The 25,418-nt window shown below is 44.7% G+C and overlaps 1 protein-coding gene across 3 annotated transcripts; it reads left to right on the top strand.

The window, feature by feature from the left end:
• Window positions 1-1,493: 1,493 nt before the first annotated feature.
• CDC6 (cell division cycle 6) lies at window positions 1,494-24,121 on the top strand. Of its 3 annotated transcripts, none has more exons than XM_084804581.1 (12): window positions 1,494-1,966; window positions 4,272-4,466; window positions 4,862-5,119; window positions 6,074-6,273; window positions 7,553-7,728; window positions 8,867-8,973; window positions 10,844-10,983; window positions 12,954-13,054; window positions 18,792-18,856; window positions 19,595-19,812; window positions 21,057-21,197; window positions 22,939-24,121. In XM_084804581.1, the coding sequence occupies exons 2-12, from the start codon at window positions 4,280-4,282 to the stop codon at window positions 23,023-23,025; spliced, it is 1,680 nt and encodes a 559-aa protein (XP_084660707.1). In that variant the 5' UTR covers window positions 1,494-1,966; window positions 4,272-4,279; the 3' UTR covers window positions 23,026-24,121. The 3 variants fall into 3 exon arrangements, with proteins under 3 accessions (XP_084660707.1, XP_084660706.1, XP_084660705.1); XM_084804580.1 differs by lacking the exon at window positions 1,494-1,966 and adding an exon at window positions 2,033-2,372; XM_084804579.1 differs by lacking the exon at window positions 1,494-1,966 and adding an exon at window positions 2,069-2,146.
• Window positions 24,122-25,418: the final 1,297 nt, after the last annotated feature.

Genomic DNA, 25,418 nt, shown 5'->3' on the forward strand with positions numbered 1-25,418 from the left:
TCCTTCTCTTACTATTTCAGTACTTTGCAAGACACTGTACATGACCCACAGTAAGTGGTGTTGTCTCTATTACATTGTAACTGCATCTACTGATGCAGAATCGAATTTGTGTCCATGATCTAATAAATTAATCAAATGTACATAGTGTTTGTATATTTTTTTCTCTGCCTGCAAAATATATGTTGCTAATTGCTTGTGAAGAGTGCGGGTATGCACATTCACACGACTGTTTCTTCTTTATATCCTCTTCCATTGTGTGGAATCCATTGTGTGCTACTTCAATATCTGTCTGAGCCATCTGGGAACAAGCTGAGTGTTAGGTTTGGGTGGCTTGAAGATTGCATACTAAAAATAATTTCCCATTCACATGTTAGCCCCTTTTCCCCACAATACAATTCTACCATGGCACACCTTGTTCTAGTTTCATTCACATCCCGTTTGAATGGTGAGACTGTAAACAGCCCTAGAGCTCCCATTTTCCTCCCCCAATCCCATCAGCCAGGACAGCTAGACTGGTGGGGACAAGGGAGAGGGCCTTCTCTGTGGTGGCCTCTACTCTGTGGAACTTCCTCCCTAGGGAACTCCACCATGCCCCCTCTTTAATGAGCTTCCACCACGCATTAAACACGTGGTTGTTCAGGCAGGCCTTTGGGGTGGGTTAGGGTATTATTAAGGGCTGCCGTGGCATAGTGGTTAAGACGCTGAATTGCAGACCGGAAGGTCGGCAGGACAGCAGTTCGAGACCCAAGTGCCGTGTGACGGAGTGAGCTCCCGTCTTCAGTCCCAGCTTCTGCCAACCTAGCAGTTTGAAAGCATGAAATTGCAAGTAGATAAATAGGTACCGCTTCAGCGGGAAAGGTAACAGCGGTCCGTGCACCTCGGTGATCAGTCATGCCGGCCACATGACCACGGAAGCATCTTCGGACAGCGCTGGCTCTTCGACTTAGAAATGGAGATGAGCACCACACCCTAGAGTCGGACACGACTGGTTGGGGACACATTTACCTTTTTTTTACCGTTTAGGGTATTATTAGAAATATGTTTTTAAAGTAGAATTTTATTGTTTTAAACTGTTTCTATTATTGCACATCGCCCAGAGTGGGTGGGTGATTAATAAATTTAATAAATAAATAAAAAATAAATATTCTTTTAAAGGCATTTGGGCCTTAAACACAGTAACTTGATGCCGGGCAATCCGCCTCGCTCCATGGTTTCCCCTCTGGTTCGCAGGGAGCTTGGATTTAAACGGCTATTGTGCGGGGCGGAGGGGCTTGATGCAGCTTATGGGGGAGAAGGCCATTTGTGACGTCGCTTCTCGCCTGCCCTGTTCCTCAGCTGGCCCAGGCACCCTGTTATACCGTCGCGATCAGACATTCAGCACCTGCCGCTTCGCCTTCAGCACGCTCTAGATCAGGGCCACAGAAACTCCCATCTCGGAGAAGCTCCTGGGGGCCACACTGCAGGGGCAGGCGGGGCGGAAGGCAGAAGAGGCGGACCGAAAGGCGGCAGCCCATTTCAGCTGGACGTTCCTACTGCCCCCGCTGCCAGTAATTGAGCCTTACGAGAGGCATTTCAGCCTCTCGCGCACGCAAAAGCTGCACAAGTTGCCGACAAAGCAACGCCCTACGAATCCGAAGAGCGCGCCTCCGGCTCCCGGGCTCCCGCCTCGCCCGGCGGCTCGAGAAGCTCTATGCGCCCTCGGGACTGCATCTCCCAGCGTGCACCGCTTCCTCCCCCCACCCCTTTCATGGCGCAGCAGGACTCAGTGGGAGCCGCAGTCCGGACTGAGGCGGTGCTTCTGCCCACTCCGGAAGCGTGACGTCAACATCCTACGTCAAACCGGAAGCCGCCGCCACCGCCGCGATCTTCTTCGGACGGAGGGAGGGGCTACGTCCCTCAGTGCCCTACGAAGAGAACGGCGATTGGTTGGAGAACGAGAGGCCTCGCGGGAGAGGGCAGGGCCAACGTAAGAGTTGGGTTTGCCGCGAAGAGCGGCGATTGGCTCGGAGAGGGTTGGCGCGCGCGGGGGGGCGACCAATGGGCGGGCGGCGCGCGCGGGGGGGGGAGCCAATGGGCGGGCCCGAGCGGGTGGCGCCGCTCCTTCAGTCAGAGCCACACCGGGCGGTCGCGCGGTTTCCCTCAGAAGGTTCGCTGGGCGGCGGGGAGGGAGAGGCGAATGCGGAGAGGTTGGGGCTGGCTGGGAAAGAGGGAGCTTTTCCTGCCATAAAAGGGGAAGGCAGCGGGAGGCCTTAGCGGGGTTCGCTTGCGGGACTTCCTACCACTGGAGTTCGGTTCTGCGCACGCTCCCTGCTGCGTTCGGTGGGCTTCCTTCGGAGTGACGCGCTCGTGTGTTTCGTGCTCACCCTACTGAGGTGACAGCAATTTCGGGAGGATGGGGAAACGGTATTTTTTTCGGGGGGGGGGGGAGAATGAATTAATAATTTATTTAGGTTTTTTCCCTCTGAGGTAATAGCAGTTTCGGGAGGCTGGTCTAGGGCGGGAAAATGGTTGGGGGGGGGAGGGGGAGGGGGAAGAGTTAATTAATTAATCAATTTCGGTTTTGCCCGGCTGAGGTAATAGCAGTTTCGGAAGGCCGGTCTAGAGCGGGAAAATGGTATTGGTGGGGGGAGGGGGAAGAGTTAATTAATTAATTAATTTCGTTTTTAGACCGCCCGATAGCCGAAACTCTAGGCGGTTCGCAAAATTAAAAACACAGCAGAAAATAGAATGAAATATAATAGATTAGAATTACAGAATGAAAATGCAAGTCGTGTTAAATACCCCCTTTCCCACCCACCCCCAGCTTAAACTTTGAAGCCCGCTGTGTATTTTTTTAAAGGCTTTAAAAAAAAAGTTATCTCCTGTGCCTGTGTCAGCATTCATTAACAGTGAATGTTGAGGTCTGAGTAGGGATTTGAACTCTCATATTCCCATGCCCCAATACAAGTCCAACCCACTCACTATGTTAGAGGTCAGCAGCTGAAACCCCATGGGCCAAATCTGGCTTTGTGAAGGGTTGCTGGCTGGCTCTCCGCTGGCAGTGGAAGAGTTTGGAGAGAGCTGGCAACAGAACTTATTGCCATGTCACTTTAAGCCAGGGATGGGTGTTAAGGCATTACTGGTCCACCGCCCCTCACTTGTTTCTCAACATGGTTCTCCAAGAGAACTAGCTATTGGCCAGTTCTTTATTCATGAATAGATGTCCTGCAGCACAAATGGCTTAAAACATTAAGGGTGCATTCCTATGCACGTTTAGACAGAAAAAAGTCTGAATGGCTGGCTGGGGAACGTTGGGGGTTGTAGGACTTCTTTTCTGTCTAAGCATACATAGGATTGTGCCTTTAGACAAATTTGTGGAATACAGAGCTGTCAGTTGGGTTGCTGCCATCCCAATATAGAACTCTCGTCCAGCAAAGCTTCAGCAAAGTTGCAAACTTCAGCATCTCTTGAAAGCTGTATAAGGACAACCTGTTCAGCCTGGCCCTTGGAACCTGGAGTTTAGTTGGGAAAGGATCGGAATTATTTTGTAAAAACTAAATCAGACACCATTCAGGGTTGTTAGTTCTTTTGTGGTTGTACTGAGCTAGCTTTTATTCCATGACAGCTCGATGGAACCTCCATGTGTAGGGACTGTATACTTCTGAATGCCAGAAGCATGTTCTGCTTGTGAGCTGCCCAGAAACTTTTGGCTGGCTATTACTGGAAACTATGCTGGGCTAGATCCATCTTTGGTATGATCTAGTAGGGCAATTCTTATGTTTGGTGTTGGGTAGATCTGGTAGCTGTCAAAGTTTAAGCTTATGGTGTTATTTTCTCCCCCTTCTGATAATGTTTGGGTTCATGATAATTGATGTGCAGGAGGGAAGCGCATATGGGTACATAGGAATGTGCAGGGGAGGGACATGTAAACAAGAGATGGGGCATAAAGAATTTGTGATGGGATAAGTGTAATTAACCTTAAATGATGAGAGGATCAGGAAATGGTAGGTAACTGAAAAGAGAGGAGTATAGCCTTAAGCCCATTTGGAAGCCTTGTCCCCTGTAGACCACATGGTAAGTCCCTGGCTGTTCTTGCTGAGTGAGGAAGAGAAAGAATTCCACAATCCAACCCAGTCTTCATTTTGTTATTCATGTAGGAAAAACAGTATCAGTGTGGGATAGAGCATGTATAAGTGTTAGAGTCTATTTGTGAAATATAAAAGGGGATGGGGGGGTTGTGTGTGTTGCTTAACTTGCATACTAATCTGTTATATGTTCCCTTTGGGCTCCAGTGTCCATCATGCCCAGTACCAGAGCTCAGTCCCAGAATCAGAACACCATCAACTTTCCAAAGCGGAAGTCAATTAGGAATCTTCATAGGCCCCTGGAGAATGAGGGGGGTTCAAAGTTGGATCCAACAACGCTGTCTGTATCACCACTCTCCTCTCAGGAGCAGGTTTTGCCTCTCAGCCCCCGCAAACGCCTAGGTGAGTTGCCTTCCTCTTTATCCTTCTAAAATATCATAGCACAGTTTTCTATGTAGGATATGCTTAGTGCTAAGCTAATCCATGGTGCTTTGCAGCGAGGCTTTTCCTTTCCATAACAAAAGGTCATGAGGGGTGGATCAGGCAGGGCACAGCAGCTCTTCCCTGAATACAGAGGCCTTTGAAAGGCCTGCTTGTATTTTTTCAAAATTATCCATATGAGAGCTAGAAACTTTAAAAGTTTTTTTTGTTTAAACAAAAAACAGTTTTAAGAAGCCATCTTTTGTGACCAATGAATTCTGTTTAGACTAGAAGGAAGCCTGCCTTTTGTGTCTGGGTCAATGGCTGTATTCCTCCTTCATTTTCTTCTAAGCTAGGTGCCTCTCTGTTTCCCATAGGAGATGACAATCTCTGCAATATTACCCAGTTATTGCCGTGCTCCCCGACTAAGCAGAGTAAAAAGGAGAACAGCTTTCAACCGACCTCCCCCAAGGGGCAAACTTTACTCTTCAGCGAGCATTCAGCCCCCAAGTCTCCAACCAAGAGTAGCAATTTGGTTCCCTCTCCACTCCGTAGGGGCCAAGAGACCCCCAGTACTTCACAGCATCGCTACCTCAAGAAAGAGCTGGTGTGTACTCGTCTCTTTAAGCATGAAGGTAGGTAACGATATTGTGCATGGTGAAGGACTGGGATCTACATCTTCTACGTTTGCTCTGATTTTGTACCGTGTTTCTTAAGAACAGCTAATCTGGGTTACTGTATCATGTCTGAGATCTTCCAAGAAGTTTTAACACCACAGAATTCTAGCGGAGTGCTGTGTTCTACCTTTCATTCCAGTTTCTAGCTGTTTAATGTGTTAGAGTATTGTTAGCTGTGTAAGTCCCACAGATTGAGAATGCTAAGACATGGCTGTGCCACGGACTTGCTCAGTTATAAAACTGCTGCCGCTGTAGTTCTGTGAAAGGGGTTTGGATTTTTCTCACTGTTCTCAGCAGTCTAATTAAACTGGGGTTTGTAGGGTGCTTTGGGGGAAGCCAAGATACTTGAACCCTTCAAATTTGTAGCATAGATCTGATCACAGGAGGGCTTGAAATGGTGTCTTTCATCTTGGGTCAACTAGTTCTTTGTCAAAATATGGCAGTTATGTTTTATTAGTAAAGATAGTGATGAATAATTTGGTGATAGGGATACTAAAAGTTAGGATATGCTGAACATCCTACATAATTGTCTCCTTCTTTGAACACACTGGATTCTTATGTCACTAATCTAACAACTGCAGACAGTGTTCCAAAAAGTGATTTAATATATCAACGGTATAAAACAGAAGAACACGAGCATCACCTTGCTTGATCAGACCAGGTCTAGGTTGGCCAGGTTCAACCATCTGTTTCCAACAGTAGCTAACTAGAACCCTAAAATAGTCCAATAAAAGGCCTATATGACTACCTTGAAAAGAAAATAAACAACAAAGCTGATCTTTCATTTATTATAACTGTCCCCTAAACTCAGCTAAAATTTTGTTTACTACTTTGTCATCTAGAAGAGAGTTGTACAATTTGTGTACGCATTTTTTGTTTTAAAACGGTTCTGTCTCCATATTTTTAATGCAGGCACCAGTTATCAGCAGGCAAAAAGTCTCCTGCACACAGCTGTTCCAGACCAGCTGCATGCAAGGGAGAAGGAGACAGGTGTCTTACATCGATTCCTCCGGGAACATGTCTGTAGGGAGAAGCCTGGAAGCCTTTATATATCTGGAGCGCCAGGCACTGGGAAAACTGCCTGCCTCAACAGGGCCCTACTGGACTTGAAGGTAACTCCCAGGTCTGAGTTTGGATGCTGACCTGCCCTGAGACCTTTGCTATGGAACATAATGCTGGAAACAACCGTTGCCCAGAATTGAGTTCTGTTTGTATGCCTGAAACCTGTTGCACTGGGCTTAATCCTGAGTAGATATGCCTACAATTGGGCTGTGCTTTGCATGGCTAAAAGCTGCTAGGAGAAAATCACATTTAATACTATGATAGTGCTTTGCATCTCATCTTTCAGAATTGCCTTGTATTCCATTGGGTGTGGGGAAATGGTACAGATTCAGAGCTCTGTGACAGCCTTTTTCTTGTGTCGCTTCCTGCACCCATTTCTGTGTAAGCCTGTTCTGCTGTTTCTGCATGTGTTTCTTTGTGCCTTTAACATGCCGAATCATGGTTAAAGAAGCTTTCTTATGATTTGTAATCGGCCATCAAATCAAAACCATGGTTTGGGGTGGGTTTGCAAGTTTTGATTTGTGCCAACTATGGTGTAATGTGATGTCTGAATTGACAAACTATGGTAACAACCGTTCTGTCTCCAGAGGCTATTGTGCTATGGAGTTGGGAGTGAACTAATAAAGCTGATGGCTCAGAGGCAGAAAAACAAAAGTAGACATGCAACTCTAAGCCCTACCTTGCTTATACATTTAGATGCTCAATCCATAATGTGAGTTCTGAACTGTGGTTGGCACAAACCATGGTTGCTGTGGTGTTGGAATTGTGCCTGCCTGACCATGCTCGCAAGAGACAGTTATTTCCTATTTGTTCCTACTGTTGCACTGGATAGTTTAGAGATGCACACACCCTTTGGGGGCTGCTTCTCAAAGAATTTTTAGAAAGTTGGGAATGGACACCAGAGTATAAAATACACACACTGCCTGTCAAATGTGAAGGGAAGATATGTGCGTGTTTTCCCACACCTGACCATTTAGAATGCATTTGAACACAGAGCCATTCCAGGGATTTCCGGGGTGCTGCGTTTCCTCGGAAAGGAGTGTGTGCTTCTGAGTTATACCTGGTTGAGTAGCTCAGCAGGAAGAAAAGTTAATCTTAAGAGTGTATATGTTCATTCATCCTGCATGTTAGATTATTGGGCCTCGGGTGCAAAAAAGTTGTTGTCCCCAGTAACTTCCTCTAGGAGCCTACTTTCAAAATTCTTCTTGCAGGTACTTCTGTTCAGAGGTAGCCTGCAAGTTGCTTTTGGAATTGCTATATTTTCATTGCACTACTTGGACTGAATTGCAAAGTTCTACTCTGTATTACTCCTTTGTGTCTTTCTGGCAGACTGAGCTCGCTGGGAGTCAGACCATTGTTTTAAACTGCATGACTTTGAGGAGCTCCCAGGCTGTTTTCCCAGCAATTGCTGAACAACTGGGACAGGCTGGAGCAGATAAAATAGCCAGGGGTGATGTCATCAGAAAGCTGGAGAAACAACTAACATCAGAAAGTTCACCCATGGTGTGAGTACCAACTTTTTGGGTGTGAAGCATGTTTCAGGTTTGGGGGGGGGGTGGGGATGAGGAGAAGATCTATCGAAGTTATGGATTATTTTTATCGTGTACATTTTGTAAAGATAAGGAACATTCCCCACTGTTCTGACCCAAAAAGAAGAGCTTGTTCATTGAGAGTCATGTGAGGATGTCCCAGAGTTCTCCTTTGCTCTGCTTTCTGTAGAGAAAGTGGTTTGCCTGTCTGTGTTGAACAAGGGGCATCCTTCTGGTAAGGGGTAGAGCAGGTCCTACTCTGGTCTCATGACTAGAAATGTTCCTTTAAAAAATGAAGCTCGTAATTAGAGTTTGAAATATTGGATTCCATCCTGCCTAGACAGGGTACCGGGCAAGAGTTGTGCTGTTTCAGTCCTGTGCTGAGCACCTGTATGCCCCGGCTGTGGGCTGCTAAGGTTTGGAGGTGCTGAGATAATGATAAGCCAGACCCAGGTTTGCTTACAAGGAGACTTTATTGAGTACTTACAGCACACAGGCGTACCCAGTGGTTGGATCAAAAAGAGCCCAGGGGCACAATGAACCCAGAGCCAAGGGGTACAATGGGTTTTATACCATACATGTCAGCAGTGAGGCAGCATGACAGAAGCAAGCATTAATTAGTATTCATTTTCAACTGTCCCAGCATAGGCTAACGGTACTTGTTCAGAGGGAAAACAATCAGAACTTTCCTAGCACAGCCACCTGTAACTCGGCATAAACATAGCCTCACTTAGGCACATCCTAGGCCCTGATAAGATACTACCCTTCGTTGGCATGGCCTCAGCACATTTCATGCTATCGACCTTTGACTTACCTCACATGCTCAGAGGCCCACTAGCAAGTAAATTGCACTTATAATGAACTAAGCCAAGCATTATGGATCTCTAGGCCCCCCTAAAACTACAGCTGACTTGGTTACAGGCCTGGGCCCATTACATCACCCCATCAGACTAGCTGCTGTTGATGGGTGTCTTAATGCTCAGATAGTGGCTGAAAAGATGGCCTCGTAGCAGTTTTGTTCCTCTATCCCAGGTCATTTGTCAAATCTGCACATTACTTTTTCCTTGTCCCCAAAGGGGTGATGTTCACATGCTGATGTCTTTCATTTGTGCAGTTTGGTTGTGTTAGATGAGATGGATCAGCTGGATTGCAAGGGACAGGATGTGCTTTACACGGTGTTTGAGTGGCCCTCCCTTCCCAACTCCAGGCTCATTCTCATTGGTGAGTGTCAGAGATGCTGAAGCCTAATCCTATTTTTTTAAGTGAGCCAATGTCGGGGAAGAGGGTAGGATGACTCCAGGGCTGGTTGGGCATCTGCCGAGACCCATGTCCTGCTAAGTGGGCCTACTGTCAATCACAGTGCCCAAGCCCCTGCTGCGCCTCCTTGCTATCACTGCTTGTTTGCCTGTCCTGTCTCTGTGACTCAGATGAGGCAAGAGCAAAGAGGAGCTAGCCAGTGCCTGCTCACTCTCCTGCCCTTCCCCTCTAATTGGAGGTGGGGATTGGAGTTAGACTATACCTACAGATGTAACATTTCCAGAAATTTTGAGGCCATGGGAAAAAATGTTTTTTCTCCAGAAAAATTGGAAATTTTGGAAAAATAGAAAAATAAGCAATACCTTTTTTTAGTTCTCTTTACAGATCTAAAGTCACTGCTGCTCAAAGTTAGCCTTCCCCAACCTGGGGCCCTCCAAATATTTTGGACTTCAGCTCCCATCAACCTCAGGCAGCATGGCCAATGGTCAGGAACGCTGGGCACTGTAGTCCAAAACATCCGGAGGGCATGCTTTAGGAACATAAAGCAGACTTTCTGTTCCTGAAGTTATTTTATGCATGACTTAGTTTGATCAGACACTTACTATATTTTAAAACTTTTAAAAATAAACTCAGTAAATTTCTAATTAGTCTGAATAGATTAGAACTACATTAAATGACTGCTACAGCATCAGAAACACAGGACTCTATAGAACAGAGCCCAAGTTGTCACAAATGCAGATTTACTGTCAAGAATGTACAATGGTGACTCTACTCACATGTTGGGAAACTGAGCATAAATGTCAGTAAAATATACTTTAGAACAATAATTTTAATAAGGAATGAAAGAACTAACTATTCTGGGAATCTTATAAAGAGGATTAAAAAAATATTTTCCCCATGCCTTCGTTATTTCCAGACATTTTACATCTCCAGTCTTTCTATAAAAGTTTTTTTTTTATTACAAAGCTTTTAGAAATCATTGTGGGGGGAGTAAAGGCTGGGTAACAATATATAAATACTTTGTCTTAAATTCTGAAAGGAAATATTTCATAATCCAAAGCTGCTCAATTTTTCCAGCTTCATGGAAAAAATAAAAACATTCCTCAAAAAAAAATGGAAAACCCCATTTTTTCCCCAAATATTTCCATTTTTTTTCTGGGCCTTCACATTTCTAACTACCCATTTTCACTACATCCTGCCGGAGAGAGTGATGTGAAGGCAGCAAGAGCAACAGGAAGTGAGGAGGATGTTTCTCCGTTGAAGAAACTTTGCCTGAGGGTCTCTCGAGTCTTGGAGCTGGCACGCATGACTGCTCCAGTAGTGCTGAATGTCTCCCCACCTGCAATGCATTATCTGATAGAAGAATAAAGCTTGAAGGAAGACCCGCTAGGCTGCCCCCTGTGCAAAATGAAGTACCTTCAACCCAGCAATCTCCCACTGATCAACCTGTGCAATATAGAACATAGACCAAGGACAGAGGGAATGTCTGCAGCACTGTGGCTCCAGATTAACAGAATGTGCAAGCCTACAGCAGCATGCTTGCTGTACGAGAACGCTGTTAATGTTCAAGCCCCTTGATGAGGTCCACACTTCCCTATTGAACTTTTAGTTAGCTAGATGTTGTTGGGTATGAGGTTTTCTCCTCCTGAACGTATTTGTTTAAGCGCTGCTGACAGGACAGGTAGGGGTGGGGGCAGTGTTTCAGACAGCAGGCATTCCAGATGTATACTTCGGTGTTTTAAGAGGAAGGTTCCTGAGGCAAGCTATATGAGGGTTAGGTGGGAAGGATAGAAACTAGTGTGTTCTTGCCCTCTAAATATCTTCTTATTGGCAGGTATAGCCAATGCCCTAGATCTCACTGATCGCATCCTGCCCCGCCTGCAGGCCCGCCCCAAGTGCAGGCCACAGCTGCTAAACTTTCTGCCATACAACAAAGACCAGCTTGCCTCCATTCTTCAGGAACGCCTGAAGCAGGTAAGATTTCAGCAGTCAGGCTCCAAAATTACTACCCAAGCCCTAAGCAACCTAAGTAACCTGCAGAAGGAGTGGTCACACCCGCTTTGACCTCTTCTTGAGGCATTATTATCTGAATTTCACAATATGCAGAATATACCAATGCCATGCCTTGCATCAGTGCCTCCTTCAAAATTCCCTGGAGTTAAGAAGAAACTTACTTTCTTCCTACCGCAAGAGAGGAGAGCAATGGCCACTTCCTAAAATGAAGCATAACTCAGAATACTGGTAACGTGGCCAGTCTGAGAAGAATATGAACAAGCCCATCTCGAGAGCAAGGAAAGATGAGGTGGACACAACTAGTAAAAGGTGTGTGTGCTTGTGTGCACACACATGACACTACCAGAGTTAATATGAGTAACACCAGAAATAGTACTCGTATGTGGACCACTGTGCCATAAACCTGAATGTAGAATCATAGAATGGTAGGGTTGGAAGGGGCCTACAAGTCCATCGAGTCCAACCCCCTGCTCAATGCAGGAATCCAGGTCAGAGCATCCCCGAAAGATAGCTGTCCAGCCTCATCTTGAATGCCTCCAGTGTGGGAGAGCCCACTGCCTCCCTAGGGAATTGGTTCCATTGTCGTATTGCTCTAACAGTCAGGAAGTTTTTTTCCTGATGTTCAGCCGGAATCTGGCTTCCTGTCACTTGAGCCCATTATTCCGTGTCCTGCACTCTGGGATGATGGAGAAGAGATCCTGGCCTTCCTTTCTGTGACAACCTTTCAAGTACTTGAAGAGTGCTATCCTATCTCCCCTCAGTCTTCTCTTCTCAAGGCTAAACATGCCCAGTTCTTTCAGTCTCTCCTCATAGGGCTTTGTTTCCAGTCCCCTGATCATCTTTGTTGCCCTCCTCTGAACCCTCTCCAGTTTGTCTGCATCCTTCTTAAAGTGTGGTGCCCAGAACTGGACAGAGTACTCCAGATGAGGCCTAACCAATGCTGAGTAGAGGGGAACTAGTACTTCCCGGGATTTGGAAGCTATGCTTCTATTAATGCAGCCCAAAATAGCATTTGCCTTTTTTGCAGCCACATCACATTGTTGGCTCATATTCAGCTTGTGATTGACCACAATTCCAGGATCCTTCTCGCTTGGAGTGTTGTTGAGCCACGTATCCCACATCTTCTAACTGTGCATTTGATTTCTTTTTCCTAGGGGCAGAACTTGGCATTTATCCCTATTAAATTTTATTCTGTTATTTTTTTTGCCCAGCACTCCAGTCTATCAAGATCACTTTGTTTCTGTCTTCCAAAGTATTAGCTCTCCCACCCAATTTTGTGTCATCTGCAGATTTGATCAGCATTCCCTGCACCTCCTCATCCAAGTCATTAATAAAAATATTGAAGAGCACTGGGCCCAGGACTGAGCCCTGTGGTACCCTGCTCATTACCTCTCCCCAGTTGGAGAAGATCCCATTGATAAGCGCTCTTTGAGTCCGATTCTGTAGCCACCTGTGGATCGTATCTACTTTACTTAACAAAACATGGTTAGTCATAATGTTGCAGTGACATTACGTTGCTAGGAGGCTGAAGGATGCCAGCTGCTACTCTGACTAGTAGACATGGTGTGTGCTGAGGACTCAGTACCTGCCTACCTTCTACATGCTGCTTAGCATGTATGTCCTCTCAGCCTGCCCCATTGCCTACTAAACCTTGGAGCCTGGCTTTAGCTGTTGTCTGTGTGTCTCAGGTTCTGTTTTTCTACCTAGTAGCTAGGCTGCTTCCCGATGGCAACAAATAAGATATGGAGTTGGAGGATTAAGGATTGTGAGTTGGATAAAGTGAGAGAACTTGAACTGAAGTGAAGGAGCTGACTTTTCACACATGCCCAAACCCTGCTGGTATTTTCTCTTTGAAGCTAGAAAGATGTAGCCCAAGAGAGGCTGCAGGGTTGCTCTTGTAACTACCCTGTTTTCTCCTCTCTATCCCTTAGGTGTCAGGGGAGCAGGTGTTGGACAATGCTGCCATACAGTTCTGTGCTCGGAAAGTCTCTGCCATCTCTGGGGATGCCCGCAAAGCTCTGGACATCTGCAGGTGACGAATATACAGCGCTCTAAAATCCAAGCTAATTACAGCACGTGGGATGTGATTTAAAGCTTCATTATGGCGTTCGCTCCCCATGCCTGGAAGAGAGCGCGAGCCCTCAAGTCTTTGTGGGGAGAGGGGAGGGCACTGCCTCCTGGCTGTGTTAATGTCTGGAAATGTTTACAGCCCATTACCTATGAAGGGTGAGAGGAATTGGTCCTCCCTGCTGCGATTATAGATTGGTTAATTACATTTGGATTGCAAAAGGCTCTCATTAACAGTTCTCAAGCAGACATCTTTATGGTGCTTGGAAATGTTTTCTTTTCCCTTGCAAGTGAGTTTATAGAAGTTGCCTTCCACCTTCCTTGATCTCACTCAGGCATTTGCTTAGTGGTCTCCTCTCCCTGTGTTTGGCTCAAAAGAAGAACAAAAATATGTCCTTTAGCACAGAGAGGTGATGGAGGTAAAACCCTGGCAAAGGGCAAAATATAGCTGCCACTTTTCAAGGATGCTAGCCCAGATTTTGTATGTGAGCGTGGTAGGGTTAGGTGCTCATAGGGTTGGAAATGGACTAAAAGGTCATTGTGTCCCAACCCTCCATCCCAAGAGGCCCTGCAGAGCGAAGTGCTTCTGACACAGGGAATGCCATAGCCCCCAGTGTTGCTAGCCAGTCTGATCTTCAAGGGGAGACAGTATTTCCTCTTAACCTCAAAGGAGTCTGAACCTCAAATTGTGTGATATGTCAGGCACATTTTGATTAGATGTTATCTGCAAAGGTAAGGTCACCTTATAACATTTTATACTGCTTTCTGAATAACAGCAGTTCACTTAGAACATGCTTTATTGATATAACTGCTCTAGTAAAGCACTTTTTGCGCACCTGTAGTGACTTCCTCCTGAAGAAAACTGAGTGAAACATGATAAGGCATTTTATTTATATATTTATTGCATTTCTAATCTTCCCAATAACGAATGTTCTGTAATGGGCAGATCACACACAATACGTTTCTGTTTCTGAGCACTGGCTCTGTGGCTGTCTTCACTTTTTTGCTGTTGTCCCTTTCCTTTTGCTGGCATTTTTTATATAGTTCTCTCTCCACCCACCCACCTTCAACTAAGGCCTGTCAGAACCCTTCCTTTGTATTCTTATAAGAGGCAGATTAAAGCACTTTTATCCATTTATAATTTAGTCTCCTGGTGCATTGTTTCTACGTATTGGGTTCTTGTAAGAGCTCTGTCTCTGCTGGATTTTATTTTATTTTAGATTGTCTTAGCCATAGGCCATAACAATCAACACAAAATAGTTTGCATATACAAATAGGACTTACATTCACAGTAAAACACTTATTAAAATAAAGTCATAATTACAGTGTTTAAAAAAAATCACATTTACCCCAGAGCAATCTCATATAATATTTAAAACCATTAGGAAAAATACAAATGTTAATTAAAGCTGATACAAAGCCAATCCAACAACTGATACCTGGAGCACATCCAACCAAAATTAAGCACTTTTTAGGGCCCATTGAATTCAATGAGAGAGTTAATCCATGCTTACAGAACAATCGTATTGTGGAGATGGGGAGATTCGTTGGCGGAGTAACTGCCATATCCAAAGCTCTGCTGCGTCACGGGGGGGCGGGGGTGTGTTTTCTTTTTTCTTCCCCTCCTAACCCACCCATTGATGACAATATGAGGGAGTTAACTATGGCATCTCAGGGCTGGGGAACAAGTGGACATAGGTTCCTGTGGATCTGTGGCCTCCCCACAACGTGCCCTAGGAGACCCCATTTGGGCCCCCACCATTGACAGGTCAGTAACCTCCAGCAGGGTCCTTGAGCAACAGATGTGCTGCCATGGTGGCAGTCCTCCCTCTCCACTAACAAGCAGTATTTCTGCCACATCCCATGGCCCTTCAGACATTCTTCTGGGGAGCATAGGATTGCTCCCTAAATTCTTTCATTAAAATTAATGGAACTTGGCTGGATCATCCCTTGTGTTTGCAAAAGTGTAGCTTAACTTCACCAAATACATTTAGAAAAACTACACAGCATCCTTACACTTACCCAGCTCTGTTTCAAGTAAGTTTCTTTGCTCCCACAAGTGGCAACAGAATTTTGCAACTTCTGATAATTAAAATAGATGTTTTGATTCGTAACCTAAATTTTGCTTTAGTTGTTGAGTAATAGTCAACTTAAAACAGATTTAGTCCTGCCTCATACCACCCATGGGGTGTCCAAATTAGACAGAAGTTGGCACTGAGGCTTTGGGTCGAAGGCTGCCTCTGGCACTGCTTCCACCTCAACAAATAGAGCGTTAGTCTCATTAAGAGGCAAGATAGTAATGAGCTCCCATTAATGGGCCGTGCATGCCGCTCCAGGTCTCCTTCCTTTATGTGTATGGCATGCTTGCATGGTTTCTCCCTTGTGACTTTTCAATACTGCTTGAGAGCATTGGGTTGAGAAGGCAAGACAGGCAACTACAGATACAAGTAGAACAACCACACAGTATGAGAATGTAAGTACTGGTTTAAGTGCCTTGTTATGACCATTGGTCTTCAGCTGGTTGGTCAGGGCCCAACACTACATCAGGGAGCAGCCTGAGTTAGGTCACACAAGGGCATACTCCCCATCTTGTCCTTTTTAAGCTATGTCTTGAAAGGGAAAGAGTAGAGCAGGAAGATGGGAGTTATGTAGAGATATCAGGGGAAAGTAGAAATGAGAGAGAGAAACACAAATGGATGTGTATAGTTAAATGAGAACTTGAAGGCTAAAGGTGTGAAGACTGCTGTTTTAGACTGCTTGGACCAGCCAGATTTCAAGAGACACGGGGTGTTGGTGTGTGACAATGTGAGTTAGTTGAGATGAAGTCTTCAAGGTAAATTTCTTAGAATAACAGGTTGAATAACCAATCTTCTCCAACTCCCCAGCCCTTAAGAAGGATATCGTAGACATAAAATCATGCTTGACAGATGTCTGTCTAGCTTTTGTTGGTAAACCTCATAGGAAGGACATTCTACCAAGATAGTTTCTGCAGAGAATTATTAGTGGTTCTACTATTCAACCAGAGCTCTCCTGTAGTTACCTGGAACTCCCTTCCAGAAAACCTTCATGGTTCCATCTTGCCCCCTTTCAAACTTCTCCTCAAAACCCGTTTTTCTGTGTAAGACCCTTAGCTTAACTGTTGGGTCTGGAACTGAAATAAAGCCTATGTCACTATAACGTAGTTTGCTCACACTCATCCCTTGTTACCATTGCCTCTCCCTCCCCCACACCCTGATTACTTTTTCTCCTTGTTTAAAGTTAGAGTCCTGGACTTCTTTTATTAATTTAGTAGTCAGAATTCTTGTCATGTCCTGGTGGTTAATAATTTTTCCCACTCCTAAAAATTTGAAAACTATCACCATTTCCTCTCTTCTCCCTCTCCTACACCACCTGCATTTTGTAAAAATTACTGTTTGAAATGTTCATTCCTAGCACCTATGAAATCACATTGTTTTGTTGCAGAAGCTTTACTAATTTCTGTTGCGTGTGAAATATGTAAATTGGCAACTGCCTGTTTTCCACAGTAACTGGAGGGCTGTCCCACCTAAACAAAAAAAATCTTACTCTAACCACCTTCATTTGGTAGAGGGTAAACCATGCATGTTTGGTGTGGCCTGTTGCTTAATGCACTGCTCAGGAACAATTGAGATACCACATTGATACAGGATATGCTTACAGACTAGGCAGTTTAATTGTTTGGTAGAAGAAGATGAAAAGGCTTTTCAGAGATCCACCATTCTTCACTCTTATTATTTCCCTGTAGAAGAATGTGAATAATGATTAAACCATGTAAATCATCACCTCTTTATTCACAAGGAGTTGCTAATTTTTCACAATGTAAACAGCACTGCTTGACCTGTGACACATAAGAAAAACAAGGAGTTGATAATTGTCTGTGCTGAAAATCCAGCAGAGGTGACCCCCCAGAAGGTGCTATGAAACTTGTTCTTGCTACAAGAAAACTAAGTAACTAAGCAGAGACCTCATAGAGCCTTATAAAATTGTGCATAGGATGGAAAAAGTGGCTACAGTGATAGTATTTCTCCCTCCCTCCTATTATTAGGCGTCATCTGGTGAAACTAACTGGCAGGAGATTCAGGATAGACAAAGAAGTACCTCTTAACAGCACACATTAGTTTATGGAATTCACTGCCACAAGATGTGGTGGAGGCTGCTAGTACAGCTGATTTGAAAGGGGGATTAGACAAATTCATGGAAGATACATTTGTCAGTGGCTAATATTGACCATGGCTAAATGGAACCTCTAAGGTCAGAGGTGATACACCACTGGCTTGGGGGGCTGCAGCGGAAGAAGGCTTTTGCCCTCATATCCTGCTTGTGGGCTTCCCAGAAGTATCTGGTTGGCCACTGGACTGGATGGATCTTAGCCTTATCCAGCAGGGCTCATGTTCTAGAGTATAAACATTTCATGAGAAAACAACTCATGCACAAGACCTAAAATGACTATTGCTTTGGGTGGAGGTCAATGTAATAATCAAAATGCTTCAAGTACAGTAAACTTCTGAAAGGCTACTTTTATTAGTTTACTTTGCTCCTTTTGAGACTCTCTTTTTGTTGGGCTGGTGCTGCTCTCTTGTTTACTTGTGCTGCAGATCAGCTAAAACAAGTCCACATGGAACACAGGATTGCACTCTTCAAGGGGGGTAGCCATTTTATTTAGAAGGCAATTAAAGCATATATAGAAAGCAGGAAAAACATAATTGTCAACATTCCAGAATCACAGCATTGGTGTCACACTATGATGACATAATACCCTAGATCCCATCGGCATAAGGAGTCCCTCATTCTGGCTGCATGAATTCTGCACTTTGGACCTCTTGACTCCCTTCTTATACTGTATTTGACTATGATAATTAACATTCATTATTTAAAATTCCTCCTACAGTGGAAAGTGGGTTGGATTATAATTATTTTAATTAAGGCCAACCATACTTTAGGATAAAAACATGATTTTCAGAACTAAACAGGCCTGGATTTGGGAGATTCAGTTGTTGGTTTGTCATAAGGTTGAAGCAGCATTAAAGTGAGCGTGCTCTGGTCTAATAGCAGAGATAAACAGGACTTGTGTTTTCTTTCCTGTGAATGAGCAATCATCGGGCAGGGAAAGCAAGTGAAATACGAGCAGCACAGGTGGCTGTAATTGTTGTCTTTTGCGCTTAAGCGAATGCAGTGGGAAGTGACTTCTGGATTTTTGGTGGAATGCTACATGTGTGCTGAAAAGAACAATGGCATGGGCTGTACACAGTTTTATTGTGTGAGAAAATCTGTGGTCCATCGTGGGGATGTACAGATTTTGTTAAATCTGTTCTTTTTGTCGCAGATTGTCAGGGAACTTTTGTTCTGTCATCTACTCATTGACAAAATCTGATTTTTCTTTTAGGGATTTACAAGACTTTCGTTCCTGTCTGCAAATGTGCCTTTGTACCACAAGTACACACTTGTGGTAAAGTGCATTTGCATGAATCCCCCACAAAGTTAAAAAAAAAAAAAAAGGGTTGCAAGCCTGTGCAACTTGGAAAAGACCAGTCTGCTGTGGAGTCCACTGGTTGGATTCATAGAAATCTGAATTCATTTGAATTGCAGATTTCGCCGGCATCCCAAGTCTATAGTACTGCATTAGGGATTGATAAAATCATCACTAAAACACTAATGCTTTGGTTTAAAATGTTACTCATCCTTAGGAGGGCCATTGAAATTGTGGAGTCGGATGTGAAGAGCCAGACTGTGCTTAAACTGCCGCCCGCCTGTAAGTAGCTTTCCTTCCCCCTAAGCAGGTCCTAGGCTGCTCTGCAGTGCTGTCATGTTTCATTATGTGTTTTCCTGACCCTGATGGGTAGCATTTCTTCCCAAGGACTTGTTTAGACCTTACTAGAGGGAAGAAATTATTTTGCAGCTGGCTGGCACCAAAAGTATTTTCCCTTCCAGCACTAGTGAAGTAGACAGCCCTGCAGTGGGAGGCTACACCTGTTCCCTTGACTCTCTTCTCTGGTGCTGGCTTTAACTTGACCACTGTCAATTCAGGTGTGAAACAGCTATGTACAGGGTTTGGAAAGCAGGCATCTCCCAAACTGAGCTGAAAATTGATGCAGCCTAAGTGAGGCAGTAAGTTTATGTCCGTCTTGTCTTATCTCCACTCATTTGCCGTAACATCAGTGACACACCTGTGATGTCTGCCCTACAAAATTAGGGGTAAAGATTGCATGTCTTGGGTGTGTGCATGGTCTGAAGGCACATAATACAGCATCCTTGCTGATGCTAAGCAGGTTTAGATTCGATAAGTGTCTGAATGTGAGACTGCCTGGGAACCCAAGATTTGCTATGTTGAGCTCTTCAGATGAAATCTAACAAAACCAATGTATATGCCATTTATAGCTTGCAGGAATGTCAAGGGAATGAGGCAGTGCATGGCAGGTTCTGCCTTGGCTATTGCTGTGTTCTTTGTCCAGCTGACCCCAGCTGCCTTTCTAACTTCTCCCATCCTCAGGCAAATCCCTTTCTAAGCCAGCCATAGGCTCAGCAGTGCCCAAGCAGGTGGGACTGCTCCACGTATCCCGGGTGATCTCTGATGTGTATGGTGACCGGATGGCAGCTGGTAATGGCTATGGTGATGCTGATTCTTTTCCCTTGCAACAAAAAATCTTGGTCTGTTCTCTGCTGCTCTTAACCAAGCAGCAGAAAGCCAAAGAGATGACCATGGGAAAGGTAAGTGTGCAAATCCCTAGTGCTGCTGTTAGGCTATTGTAGCACTTTTACCAGGGAGAGGGCTTTGCTTTGCATCATATCACATCACAAGAGCCCTTTTAGGGTATGTTATATAAAACTGAAGTACTACAGGAGTATCATAGAATAGTAGGATGTTCAACCCCTTGCTCAATGCAGGAATCCAAGTCAGAGCATCCCTGACAGGTGGCAGTCTAGCCTCATCTTGAAGGCCTCCAGTGTGGGAGAGCCCACCCCACCCCAGGTAATTGGTTCCATTGTTGTATTGCTGTAACAGTCAGGAAGTTTTTCCTGGTGTTCAGCCGGAATCTGGCTTTCTGTGTACAAGCAATGTGAACAAGTCCTGCCATGGGCCCATTTAAAAATGCCTGGCAGTTTATGTAAGACTTGCAGTACACAAAGAACTAGAATACAAGAACCCTCACAGGAATTGGCACTATCTACCTCTCTTTTCCTATTCTGTCACATACCCTGTCCTTTTTTTAGGTCCTTGGGAATTAGAGATACCTGTTTGCTTAGAGAAGATAGTTTCATGTATGAACTGAATAGAAGATGACTGTTTGAAACATATCCAGGTGTTTGAATATAGGCTAGATGCAACTGCACCCTAAAACCCCTATTCTGTCTACCTACCTATTTCCCCATCCTATCATTTTCTGGAGACCTTGTGAGTTGGGGTTTGATAGGTAGAGGAGAGAGAGGAGCTCTTTCTTTAGCTTGTGGTTTCTGCAGTAGGCACCGATGGCAGGGGCAGAAGGTTAGCACCTTGTAGTCCAGGTTTCTCCACAGCAATTCTGCAAGCTATTTTTATTCCAGATTTACAAATGGGGAAACTAAGGCTGGGACAGTTATTTGCCCAAGACCATCCAGTGAACTTGTGGGGGATTTAACACAAGCTCTGAATCTTTTGCAGTTGCACTTGCAGGGGGCTCATGTGTGTCCATGTCCCTTTCTGTACACATTAGAAGTGCAGGTTATAGTAATGATGCTCGTAACCCAGAGTTGTGGAGCAGATCTGCTGTTTTGCCTTGCTAGAAACTTCTTTGGTTTGGCTTTGTGAGACATGATCAGGAGGAACATCATCCAGTCACAAACCATATTGAGGGGTCGAGCTAGCCTGAGGCACTTGGATGAAGCCAAAGAGAGCAAATTTTGTCATGCAGTCCTGTCTGTGTCTCTCTTGTATTCAATAGCAGTGGATTTTCATAAATATTTCTTCCTTCTAGCTGCATGAGGCCTACAGCAGAGTTTGCCGGAAGCAGCAAGTGGGAGCTATTGACCAATCAGAGTGTCTCTCACTCTTAGCCCTCTTGGAATCCAGGGGTATTGTGGGGTTGAAGAAGGCTAAAGAAACACGGCTGACAAAGGTACTACTACAGGCCTGCTTTTGCTATGGCTGGGGCGGCAATGGGAACAGTGGTATGACCCTCCACATCTCAGAACGGTCCATAGTTTGGCGGCTGAACACATACCTTGCATGCTGACAGTCCCATGTTTAATCCTGTTAAAAGAAAGTCAGGATTCAGGGTAAGAAAAGATCTCTGCCTGAGACCCTGGGGAGCAGCTGCCAGTTGTAATAGGTAGCGCTGGGGTAGGTGGACGAATGGCTTCACTCTGTATAGGGCAGTTTCCTTGGTTTGCGGCGATGATCTACTAGTTAACATACCAGAATTAACTGTGTTCTGGGATCTGAACTGTTTGGGTTGCCTTTGTGATTGGCAGTAAACAAGCCCCAGGGAAAGATGCGTGCTTTGCCTTAAATATGCATAGGATTGAAGATAATCCCCTGCCTTTAAAGTGGTTTTACATCTGTTTAGATTAATAGTGCACCCTGCCCCTAAGCCTTAGGGTTCAGTAGGCAGTATTTCCTTATTCCGTTGATCCTCAACACAACCCTTGGAGAGGTCAGTTCTCCACATCTCTCTGTTATAATGGAAGAAACAATGCTGAGCAATGAAGATCTGCCCAGTAGTTCATGGTATTTGCCTCCCTTGGAGAATCTTGGCCATGCTGCTTTTCTGCCTGAAATGTCACTGCTGGCTCCTAGTAGTTTTTCCTTCCTTCAATGCAGCCATCTCCCTCACAGGCATGTTATAGCTATGTTGCGTGAAGATCTGCCACGTTTTCGTTCTCCTTGGGTTTAGTTCTGTGGGAGAGCCACAGTGCACAGCCCTTTGTGTCAGTGCTGACCAAAGAGGCTGTATCCGTCTGAGCCTAAAGAACTGTAGAAGCAGGGGAGAATGAAGTGCCAACATGCGTGCACACAAACGAGCCCAAGAGGAAGTTGAGGTGCAGTGCGGGAGTCCGTTGCTTCTTTGCCTGGCCAGTTTGATCCGCATGTGTGAGAGCTGCCACTGTCTCCATCAGTGCAGCTGCCAGAGACTTAGAAGTATCAAAATGCACCTTTTGGGCTGTAATGGTGGTGTTTGCTTTGCTGCATGGATGAGATGGAGGCCCTTCTACTGCCCTGTTTTCCCTGAAACATGACAGGTTTTTGCTGACTGTCTGGGATTTTAAGAAGAGTGTTCAGCCTTGAGCTAAGTAGTTTCAAAAAAGGGAACCAGTAACTGTATCATGATGGCAAATGATGTATGCTAACGATGGGAGTTCTACTATGGAGCAAGGAAGTGTGGCTAGCTGATTTGGAATCCTGCGGATTCTGAGCTTGAAAAACCCATATTCTGAACCTCAAGGAGAATGATCAAGATGGCTAAATTTTGGCTGATTGGACAAATGTTTTGTTTTCCCTTACTTTGGTGGTAGAATTTGCTATGGCTGACAATTGGAGACAGAAAAAGAGTGCTGGATGAAGGGAGTGCAAATACCTGGAGCATCAGGTGGAGTCTCCCCTCCCCATTAATGCTGACTCTGTGGGGACTGGCAGTGAGAGTTCTATGACAAATTGTGACGTTCTGCAAGTCGATATTTCTGCTGTCCTTGTAAAGTGGTGTGTCTTTGGGTACTGACTGTAAGTGGAACGTTTGGATGGCATCACAGTAGCGGTTCCTGTGTTCTCTTCCCCATGTAGACTAAACTGTCTAGGATTCTGCTTTTTGGCAGTGATGGATATAAATCTTCCCCCTAGGTAACAAACTCGTTTCTTTCCAGGTCTTCTTGAAGATAGAAGAGAAGGACATGGAGCATGCCCTCAAAGATGGTATCTTGGTTGGAAGCATCTTGGCCACGGGTCTTTAGAATTGTTACTCCGCTCAGTTCTTGTACAGAATGCTCTGAACAGGGCATAATTTCTTCCCAGGCACCATTATCCTCAGGAACAGCCTTTGCTGAGCCATGCCAGTGGGTGGATGATTTTGACTATTGGGACTTCTTTTTTTAGAGTATCAGTGTTAAAAAGAGGCCCTGTCTTTATTTTCATGTGGCATTTCTAAACTGTAAGATGTCCTGTCCATTGACAGAAACAAGCTTTGGGTGGTTGGGGCCAAGTCACTTAGGCTTAGGAGGTGGACTTCATGCTTTGCCTATATATCATCCCTTCCCAGCCTCCCTTTTGAATCCCATTTTCCTCTGCGCCCCTGTGTTACCCTTTTCTTTCTTGCCCCCTCGCCTGTACATATACTGGAACTTCCTGTGCCAGCACTGCCTGTTTTCAGCACCAGAAATGGAAGAGGATGAAGGGTGTCAGCAAGAGAGTTCATTCACAGAAACAACGTCATTAATGTCACAGAAGAAAATAAGAAAGCAGCAGCTTCTCTTGTGAGCTCCTTTGAAGTTGGACTGTTTCCTCAAAGCAGAATGTCACTCATGCTCAGGCTTAGTGTCTCGGGAGCTGCAGTGGGGCTTAGTGAGACAAACACACACACCAGTCTCTGAGCATCTTAACGTTTATGAACTATGGATGCAGCCCTAGCATTGAAACTGGTTTAGGCCTGGGGCTAAGAGCTGATCTCTTTCATTCCTGAGCTGCTTCTTGTGAAGAGTTCGTTGGTTTGTATGAATCTAAAATTCTTACTAAGCATACAGGGCTGACTTGCATTATACTGTCTGTGTTCATGTATGTGTATATTACAGTTTTTTATTTGAACATTCCAGTTCACATTTCAAATGCCATATGTATTTCCACATTGCTCTGGAGTGGCTTTAAATCTGAAGAGGAAGAAAATTTTGGGATGTCTCTCCCTGCCTCCCCCCCACCCCCCATAATGAATTTATAGCATTTCTGATGTATTGAAATATGTACAGCCAGATATTTTTTACAGTTGGAATATTAGCGTACTCCCATTGTTGTTTTTTATTATTTTAATTATAGATTAAAATAATCTGTTTTATGGTTTTGATGTGTGGGATGTGTATTTTATTGCTCGTTTTTGCAACTTAGAGCTGGTTTTCCCAAGGGATGGGGTGGTGCAGATTCCCTTGCATAGGAATCCTGGATTCCATGTAGCTTAGTATTTTTCCAGCATCACCTTAGTAAATGAGAAAGCCACTATTAATCTCTTGTCCATTAAAGTAGAAGTGCAATTATATTTGAGGCATACATGCCCCACTGATCGTGGTTCAGTACCTACACAGCTCATGTACTTGTAATTGTGTCTTTATTCCTTATGCTGTTCTTGCCTTGTTCTAGATTTATGCATGCACTTAATATCCATCACAGTTGCTTCTGTCTGACTTTGGAAGGGTAAATGTATGAAACAAAATCTTGGGGACCTCTACTCTTTGTAGCTGTTGCCGTGTTATATTTTTACCAGTTCACAGTGTTACTGAACAGCTAGAAATCTTCAGTTGCATCCATGTTGTCCCCTAGTTTTTCATACTGCCTGGTGCCCCATGTCACAACATTTTGTTTTAAGTTGAGTGGCCAGGGCAGGAGACATGGACTACCTGCCTTTTCAGGCAGGGCAGAGCGACTTCAGCAACCTTCTTGTTCAAATATAGTAGAGTGGGATGATTTGACCCATCTATAGCCCTGATGACTGGCTCCTGTAAACCACAATGGCATTTGGGTGATAAAAATCCATGACAGTGTTAAGAGAAACCAGCCCAGCCCAGTAATAAAAAAATATTTTGTGGTTGTATCTCTTAGCCCAATGCATGGGTGATTAACCCCTGCAATGCCTCTGTGGAATAGACATCTGTTCAGACCCATCATCGTTGAAGTTTAATAATACTAGCTTATGAGACGCCCTCTGTTCTTCCTCCCACTGTTTTAATAGCTATATGGTTCTCCAAAGAGCTCAGAGAACAACATTCAAAGACTTTGGACTCTTAATGTTAGCAAAGCAGACTGCTCGCAGCAAGCCAGCTTTCAAAGAGTTAAAGGCCTGCAGCAGCCGCAGCTAATAGAAAGCAGGCTTCGGGAAGGATTGAGAGCAGATGGGCAGCTGGATTTTAAATCATATTTTGTTGGCTGCTAGGACCTTGAAAGCGAGACAGCGCTGAATACAGCGTGGGCCTCTGTTGTCCCTCCTAGGGCTCTCTGTTTTTGTTTCTTTTTACACAAAATACAGTCTGCAGGTAAAATTGAGTACTTCTGTCTGCTTCCAGAATTCAGGTTTTCAACCCATAGGGGATGGATGGGGTGGAGAGACAGCTATATGAAAAGTGGCAAAAACTTGAACAAGCACAAA

Source organism: Heloderma suspectum, chromosome 6 (genome assembly GCF_057233095.1).
Source record: "Heloderma suspectum isolate Gila_16-S chromosome 6, 16-S_ref, whole genome shotgun sequence".
NCBI classification, from domain to species: Eukaryota; Metazoa; Chordata; class Lepidosauria; order Squamata; family Helodermatidae; genus Heloderma; species Heloderma suspectum.

What these genes read in the sequence shown, in the direction of transcription:
- CDC6 (XM_084804579.1), top strand. Translation starts at nt 2,071, where the DNA reads ATGGGCGGGCCCGAGCGGGTGGCGCCGCTCCTTCAGTCAGAGCCACAC. An exon ending in GGGCCCTACTGGACTTGAAG is followed by an intron (nt 6,274 to 7,552) that starts GTAACTCCCAGG and finishes TCTTTCTGGCAG; the next exon opens with ACTGAGCTCGCTGGGAGTCA. An exon ending in AAAGCTCTGGACATCTGCAG is followed by an intron (nt 13,055 to 18,791) that starts GTGACGAATATA and finishes ACTCATCCTTAG; the next exon opens with GAGGGCCATTGAAATTGTGG.